Source organism: Apus apus, chromosome 1 (assembly GCF_020740795.1).
Source record: "Apus apus isolate bApuApu2 chromosome 1, bApuApu2.pri.cur, whole genome shotgun sequence".
NCBI lineage: Eukaryota > Metazoa > Chordata > Aves > Apodiformes > Apodidae > Apus > Apus apus.
Genome location: NC_067282.1, coordinates 106,272,062 through 106,280,809, shown reverse-complemented (window position 1 = coordinate 106,280,809; position 8,748 = coordinate 106,272,062). Strand labels below are relative to the sequence as shown.

Below are 8,748 nucleotides of genomic sequence, written 5' to 3'. Positions count from 1 at the left end.
ATTCTTTAGAAGTCAGGCAAAATTAAGAGAGCAGTGCCTACTTTGTGCTATCAGTAACTGCTTTATGCTTATAAAGGCTCCAGGTCTGTCCCAGAAATAAGGCAGCAAATACTTTCAAATGGTTGTCCCCGCATGCAAGGAAGTGACAAAAAGTGAAGGATACAAATAACAGGAACATGTATTGCTCAATACATGTGTCCCTTCCACAATGCATCTTGAGTGACCAGGGCAGGCTGCAGTGTGTCCCAAGGGTCCAGTTTCCTGGCTGTCCAGCTCAACAACCAAACTGCAAGGAGTCACGAATTACCTTCAGCCCATATATCTGATGTCCTTCCTACTAAAAGCAAAGCACTGTGGGGTAGGGAGGAAGAGACCTGAGAGAGGAAACTGCTGGTGCACACACTGTAGTTTCACCCCAGAGGAGAGCTAGGCTGTAGCTAGGGTGACAGTCAGGCACAGGAGGGCACAGTTCTGATTGAGCTAGACTTTTAATGTCTGAGCTGCTTCTAAGCAGAACTTCTTGAGAGAATAACTGGCCCAAACTGATTTCTATTAAGTGTCTTAAAGTTCAGCTGTATGATCCACTTACCTTAATTAAAGAGTTACTTCATGTTAACTGGGCTGTGATAATTTGTCCATAGCAAATGTCAGTGAAAGTTTTCTATTCACGACTCAAATATCACAGAAGTGATAGAAAGAAGCTGTTGCAAATCAGCTTAAAAGTGGCAAATTCTTGAGTTTTGGGACTTCTTTACCAGAGCCCACTCACTCGTTTTTATATCACTCAGTTTCTGTGCAGTTTACCTTGTCTGGAAATTAGATAGAAACAACTTACACATTAGAGGTCACAAATGTCCTCAGTCATTTCGCCTTGTGATAAATGTCCAGTCACTTCACCTTGTTTGGGAACAGCTGATGTTCCCAAACATCAGATCAGATCAGATCCCACCTGGGACAGGATTTTAGTCTCTTTACCTTATTTGAGAGACGATTGAGAAGCAAGGTTTCCACCTAATCTTTCTAGAAATTTGAAATGCAATACTGCTCCTCATCTTCCCAAAAGTCCTTCCTGATAAAAAGATCTGAGACAAAATAAACTGGATTCTTTCTTTCTTTGAGGTTGATTTGGACAAATTTTCTTTAGCTAATTCAGCTAAAAATGGCAGATATTAGTTGTCTACTTAAAATCTGGAGCAGCAGGCCTGCTAGCTCCTAGAATGAATATTGTTTCATGCATAAACATTTCCTTTCTAAATACCTCTCCTCTACTCTTGCAGGCTTTACTGACTCTTTTTATTTCTCTTGGCCCAGTCCCACTAGAAAAAGAAGTTATTAATTGTCCTGCTACATTTTGCTGTGCACGTATGTGTATGTGTGTGTGTGGACACATGTACATGCAAGAAGCTGGACTACAGTCCGAGCTGAGACAAGATGGCTAATGCTTTGCCAGATGTGAGTGTGGCTCTAAAGGCTCCAGGTTTCACTTTGCTGAACTGTAGTGATTGACAATTCAGTGTATAACCTGAATCTTGCCTTATTCTGCAAAGTATGAAACCATTACTTCACCCAAAAATCTGGGATCGAATGCCAGCTGGAGGACTCTGTGCCTCTCCATCCACTCCAGACAGAGCTTAGATGCCCCAGCTTGTCTGGATGGCAAATTTTAAGACAGTTAAGTTTAAACCAGGTGAAATTCGTCCTATGTGACCATCATGAGTGGTTATATAAAATGAAAGGACAAGTTATTTTTTCTGAACCTGAAACTAGTGTAATTTTCCTTATATAAAATAAGTAAATAACACAAGTACACACAGAGGAAAGGTGTCTGCATATCAAGTGTGCTTGTACACACTTTTGTGTGGTTATCTACCTACATCTAGGCAAGGGATGAATATCTGAAAGAAGCTGGGCCAATTTCATTAGCAATGAAAGCGTAAGCAATGAAATGACTACTGATTTATATCAACAACTTGAATGATTTCTGGATTTGCATACAGTGCTTGCTAACAAGTTCAAGCCCTCTGAACTCACAGCACTTATTAATTTAAGGCCATTTTTGTTAAACTTCCTTGTCAGTCTCTGGCTGTTTCAGCTATTGAGCCTTACTTGTGTACATTTCAGATTTAAAATACTAGACTTCTATAATAAAATAAAAAAATGTTAAGAATTCTAAGGCAATATGTGTGTGCAGATCTCAAGGTGCATCTCAAAATTTCAAAATTTCTTGATATAATATCTGCTTACACTGTTCAGGGCTTTTTTTCAGTGAAGAAAAATATATTACCAACTGGCTTTTTGACATATTTCATTTTAATTTTACCATATATTGCAATGCCCAGATGGTCCACTAAAGGAATTAGTTCTGTTTTAGAAAAGAGATTAAAATGAATGACAGTATAATAGATTCAAGCCAGTATATGAGGCTAATTCAAAACAAGAACATTTAAGTTGCAGAGCTATACCTTTGGGAACAAAGTTACTGCTTATTAGGTTTTAATAGCATTCACAGTTTGCCCACAACAGCAAATGCTGCAAAGTTTAAAGAAAACTATTAGAAATACTACCAAAAAAAAGTTTATATATTAAACTTGGAAAAGTAAGATTATAAGTAAATGTCATGTATTTCCTTATCTAAAAAAAAACACTCATAACCATATTAACTAAAAATGCAAGTTGGTTTATAAATTATCCTTTCTCAGATCTCTTCAGAGAAAAGGATATCATGCAGCAGTAACCTCTGCTGAATGGTGCTTTGTGATTAGAAGCCAATGTCTGGACTGCTGGTGTCACAGACCCAACCCCAAACAATGAGCATCTATGCTGAGGTGTGTGGGAATGATTTTTGTACAGCACTGCTTCAACCTGAGATAGTCACTATACGGACTGCAGGATTAAACATCTCTAAAATCGTGGAGGGCTGTGAAAAAAAAATGTGCTCATGAGAGTACTAATCCCCAGAATGCCAGGGATAGAGACTAAACAGAGAAAATGCTTAAAAATCCTCAGAAGTCATGTTAATATTTGAACTAGAAAGTAGACTTTACTGGTACATTTGAGAGCATGAGGATAAATGTTATGCTGCACCTAAGAGTGCAGAGCTCGCAGCATGGCACAGCACTGCTCAGAAGATGGGGCTGGAGGCAGGCTTTTACCTCTGCAGGAGTCCCAGATACCTTACAGAGCTCTCATCCACTACCCCTTTGGCCATCTGAAACTGGGTCTTGACCCCGCTCCTTCTGGTAAAACCTACATTACCATGAAAGCATCCCACTCCTATGCCCAGCCTTCCCTTCACCCCTGCCTGTCTGAAGCCCCCAACAGGTTGTTCTACCCCTGCTACCAGGGATATCCAGAGAGATCACCTGTCACAGCGCCAGCCATGGCCATGTAGACTATCCAATTCAGAGTTCATACACCCTTCCCAGGACAGAGTTGGGGCAGAAAAGGATCTAGCCCAGTACTTCTACCCAGTAGAAGTAGAAAACTGTGCGGTAGAGCACCCCCAGTCAAGTTTTGCTTACTTTTGCATTATATTCTCACCAAGACTGAGCATCTTGCTCTTCACACCTTCATAGCTGCCTCTATGGCCCCTTCTTCAACAGCAGCACCCGTACAGGAGAGAACAGGCCACCCAGTCTCAGCAGATTGATGAGGATGCCTGTGTCCTCCTTCTCTGTGTCAGCTTCTGGGGTAGGTTTTCCCTGCTCTGCAATATTTTCTAAACTTGACACAGTCCTCCCACAGGCACCCTTCTGCTCAAGTTCTGGCTTGTCTTGTGAGTTGCAATCTCTCTCCACCTGCTTCCAGTCAGCTCCTGGCATATTGCCCCTGCACTAAACTCAGACCCTTCCCCACTCTGTTCCAGAACCATACCAGTCTCCTCTCTCTCATCCTGCATGGTTCTCCAAGTCTTCAGCTTGGTTTCTCCTACAACTCTCTTTATAATTTCTTGCTTTGTCATTTCTGTTCCTCTGGCCTTTGAAGAGACACTTTTTTGTCAGTTCTCCACAGAAAGCTTTGATAAATTGGTTTCCCCAGATTTTCTACTTACTGTTCCAAGCTGCTGCCATTTCAATGGGCAACAGCTTAATGACTAAGAGTATTGCTGGTCCAAGAGAAATATCATACAGTACAGTGAGTTCAAGGCAGACTCTTTGTGCACAGAAGCAGTGCTTTTCATTACTTCAGAAAATTGAGCAGAATACAGAATTTGTTCAGATATCAAGCCTGGAGATGTAAGCAGGTCCACTGGTGTCATGAAAACTTTTGTAGTTAGTGGCACAATAGATCCAAACTGCTCCAAGGTGACTGTTCAGCTGAAAACCCTTGCCTGTGACCAAGGTTCAGCTATTTACAATTCAATCAGGAGTGCTGCCAGACAGTCTCTTCTGCCACTCAGCAGAGAAGTCTAAACAGTAGTGTGTGCATTAAAAAATTCTCAATGGTGATGAAGTTGTTTTAAACTGAGGCTGTTGAATTTTTTTAGTCCTTACCCGAGATTCGTCATCTGCCACTAACCACTATTCAAATGTTTTATCATCCTGCTTTGTGGTCTTGTGGAAAGAGATTTGTCAGACATCCTTGAAAGCTAACTATTGCAAGCTCATATGCTGTTTACAGATAATGAGGGAGCCATACATGTATTTAGAGACGTTAGTTGAGCTCAAGAATTACTGGAAACTCACAGAAAATGTATATATATACAGTAAATATCCCCCATATATGTATTTGTTATATGTGTGTACGTGCATGTGTGTATATATATAGAAAAGCATCAACTTAAAAGACTAATCTTGCTCTATTAAAGTCTGGTCTGAAGCCTGGACTGGCAGAGAAGAGCACTTTACTTACATATTTTTTGTTCCTTCAAATTTTTTGAAAGCTACTCAGGGCATACAATCCTGCTGGGGTTACAGAAGCACAGAAGTGTGCGCATTTAGGCTACACTGTTGCTTTTCAGGATGGAGGTTGTGTTACTTGCTTTGTTTTGTTTGCTCGGTTACAGTACCCTATTCCATGATGAGATCCTTACTGACACGGCAATACAGATCTCAGTGATAATACTTATGGATTAATTTGTCCCCCTAGGAATGCTTGGCTACCTCTCCAAAGGTAGGGTAGGTACAAAGCAACAAGAGTCCCCCCTGCTGCTCATTTACCCGAATGCAAGAGCTGTGATTATCCTTTGCGCAAGGTGGCAGCAAAAGAAAAGTTTTCTGACTTGTTCCTCCCCCCCCCACTATTAAGCACAGTAACTGCTTCAACTTTATTGTTTCTTAAAAAGCACCTCTTATTGTTAGTGGTGAATAATTTGTAGTTACTGATATCTTTTATTTCAGGAACACTCGCACTTCCCTCTCAATTTTTTACCAATATTCCCCAAGGGAAAGGCTAGAAAACTGCATGCAGAGAAAGGAAAACCATAAAACAAATTCCCCTTAAACCATTTATTTTCCTATTCTGATTTTACTTCTAAAAGAGGAATTTATTTTTTTTCAACAAAAACACAACTACTTTGGGAGCAAGGATCACATTCAAGAAAAAAAAAATTAAAAAAATGTGTAAGCTCAATGTTTAATTAAGATGTCTTCAAAGACATCTTCATGCTAGCCGACATTCTCATGGAGGTACCAATGGTACCCTATGTGTTAGCATAATAGTTTTGTACTTCAATAGGAATAAGTAATCTGAAGAATCTGGCTACAGAAATCCCAGCTACCAATTACTTAAATGAAAAGTGAAGCAAAGTGTCAATTCACACCATTTCTCCTGACCCTATTCAACACTTGCTGTTTGGATATTTTCAGAGGTGTTTTGTTTGCTTGTTGTATCAGGGAAGAGAGTTACTTTATTCTCCTGGAGCTCAACACATGTTGGAATCAAATGTTGTACTGCAAGTATTAGAACTGGCCAAGCAACTTCAAGGTTCATCAAGCCTCAAAATATTTCCAATTTTCTTCCCTATAGTGAATATTTTCTTTAATATTCTTTATAGACTTCAAGCCTATTGAAGTCAATAGAAGTCACTTGCTGACTGCAGTAAGCCTTTGATAGAGTCATTATTTGAACTACAAGCAAATTGTGTACCCTATACTAATATTACTGAATATGCAAATTAAATTACTTGATCATTTCCCCTTTCTATATGCCAGCTATGCTTTAAATATAAACCCAGACTGCTGCTTATTTTGAAAAGGCAGGAATTACTCACCTTAAAGTACAATATAGTAAGTATGATCTTTATTTAGAGACATCGTAAAAGAATGTTGACTTTGGATATGAACATTCTTCACAACTGCTTGCTTTGATAACTGTAATCTTATTCCAAAACCACAGTGTTTACTAAAAATTTCAGAACTTGAAGAATATTTTATTACGGAATACAAAAATACTATCTATGTAAAAACAATAAGTTAGTTTATTTACAGTACTTTACACTATTCTGCTTCAGGGCTCCCTTTCAACTGGACTTATTGTTTTACATGCCTTTATAATTTTGCACAAAGCATTTCCAAAAGCATGTCATCCATGTTCACTGCTCCAATGATGGGCCTAAAGAATAATTCAGCAATAACATTAGCACTGATAGATCTTAACAAGGATAGAACAACATTCAGCTTGGCAAATCTGGCTTCATCACCTCTGTGAATAAGTCTGACATGTTCATTTAAAGCTTGTTGTGCTTCCCTCTGCAGTCCTTCAATGTACTGCGTACACTGCAGGCCAGGTAGATCTGAAAAGAAAAATAAACTATTTTGTTTAGGTAGTCTTTCTTCATAAAACAACACTACTTTTACAGAACAAATACTAATAGCTTACAGAGTGTATTTATCACTCAAGAATAAAACAAATAAAATTGCTAGAGGAATTATTGTATGCAAAATCAACATGCTAAATTTTATATGGCAGTTCAAAATCATACTGGTGTTCTGGACGCCCAAAACTCTTCACTACACAAACCTGAAATACAAAGTTTGTTGACATTCACTTAAGTGTTAAATCAATTAGCTGATAAAACACAAACTTTGATTGAAGACCGCTCTCCAAAACACCTCTAGAGTGGCAAACACAATCTGTAAACAGTCTGGGAGACCATAAAAATAATTTGTTAACTTGTTCACTTCTGCAAAATGCATTATTCACATTTAAGGCATCTTTTGTCAGCTGTTTCTGAGTAGCTGCATATTACAAGTGGAAGAAGTATTAAACCCAACGTATGACTGAAGGTTTCCTGATGAACCACGGTAAGGATACGGAAGGACGGGAAGCGCAGAATTTCCCCTTTTCATTCTAACCGATCATCACCTACTAGAGCTGCATTTCTGGAAGTCCCCACGAAAAGAGATGGAACAAAAAAAAAAGAAAACCCATCATAAATGCTCCACACGAAGCTGAAACAGCACTTTGTTCTGGAAAGTCCTGAGCCTTCTCTCGTTTCCTTTCCACGGCGTGCAGCCCTGGCGGCGGGCACACGCTTGGACCGGGAGCGGCGGGGAGTGTCCCTGTCCCTCCGCTCCAGCCGCCTGCCCCTGAGGAGACGCCGCCAGGAGCCCCGCTCGGGTACGAACAAAGAACCGCTGCGGACTCCTAATATTCCCTAAGCGACTGCCTCGGTTTTCTCTGTTCGCAGAAAGCCTCTGCGGAAAGCGCCAGCCCCCGGGACCCCCCATCCACCCGCAGCCGGACCCCTCCAGCGGGTAACAGCGGGCGGAGCGGCTCTTGGCGGCTGCCGGCCTGCCGGCTCCGGCCGTGAGGAGGGGACAGTAGGGTGAATCCTGCTCCCGCGTCCCCGTCCTCCACCACCTCCTTCCCCCTGAGGAAAAGCCCTGGGTCCGCCCCGCTTCGCGGGGCATACAGGTGGGCTCTCCCCGTTACGCCGCTCCCCGCCTGCCCTCCGGCTCCCCGTGAGGAATCGGCCCCCGCCGCCCTGCCCTCTCACTCACCCGGGTTGAAAAGCACCGTTCCCTTGAGGTAAGCGTACTCCTTGGTGCTGATATCCAGGCTCCAGCACTTGGCCAGGAAGCCCTTGATAGCCTGAATCCCGCCGGCCGAGGGCAGGTGCGGGCCGCCGCCACTGAGGCCGTGTCCCCGCGGCGGGGGCTGCTCGCCGTGCCGCCGGGTGGTGAGGATCCGCTGCAGCATGCTGGGCTCCGCGCTCTCCACCGTCTCGAGGTGCACCCGGTCCTGCGCCAGCCCCAGCACCAGCAGGGGCGCCCAGCAGCTGCGGACTAGCAGGAGCTGCTCCTCCAGAGGCAGCTCCTGGAAGCAGGGCACGTTCTGGACGAAGCGCAGCGTCTTCACCAGCACGGCCGAGGCCGCCTTGCATGCCACCTGCGGGCTCCTTAGGGCCACCCGCCGCCGTGAGCCGCACGGGCAGCCGCGGGACGCCTGCCGCCGCCTCAGCCCCTGCCCCGCCGGCGACGACGCCCGCTCCTCGCTCCGGAGGATGTTGTAGAGGATGCTGGTGTGCCGCCTGCCGCCCGCGCAGCAGCGGCAGCGCTCCGCGCACGCCATGGCACCCCGGGCACGGCACCCCGGGCACGGCACCCCGGGCACGGCACCCCGGGCACGGCACCCCGGGTTACGGCACCCAGGGGCTGCGCCGGCCGGGCTTAGCCGCCTGGGAGGCCCGGCGGGGCAGAGGTTCCTACCGCCTCTGTCCGCTGGGAAGCGCGAACTGCTCACCCTCTGTCCGGCTCTTAACTTATTTATAGCCGGCGGCTGTCTGTGTTTGTGAGTGTGTGTGTG

The 8,748-nt window shown here is 43.9% G+C and overlaps 1 protein-coding gene across 1 annotated transcript; it reads right to left on the bottom strand.

The window, feature by feature from the left end:
* Positions 1-6,214: 6,214 nt before the first annotated feature.
* Positions 6,215-8,534, bottom strand: NR0B1 (nuclear receptor subfamily 0 group B member 1). The gene is made up of 2 exons (XM_051608474.1): positions 7,944-8,534; positions 6,215-6,733 (listed from the first exon to the last, which is right to left on the bottom strand). Exons 1-2 carry the CDS (start codon positions 8,512-8,514, stop codon positions 6,489-6,491), a joined length of 816 nt encoding a protein of 271 aa, XP_051464434.1. The 5' UTR covers positions 8,515-8,534; the 3' UTR covers positions 6,215-6,488.
* Positions 8,535-8,748: the final 214 nt, after the last annotated feature.

Bases quoted from the DNA above. Each gene is read 5' to 3' on its own strand.
- NR0B1 (XM_051608474.1), bottom strand. From the start codon at position 8,514: ATGGCGTGCGCGGAGCGCTGCCGCTGCTGCGCGGGCGGCAGGCGGCAC. The intron at 6,734-7,943 runs GTGAGTGAGAGG...TTTTCTTTTCAG, and splicing joins AACGGTGCTTTTCAACCCGG to ATCTACCTGGCCTGCAGTGT.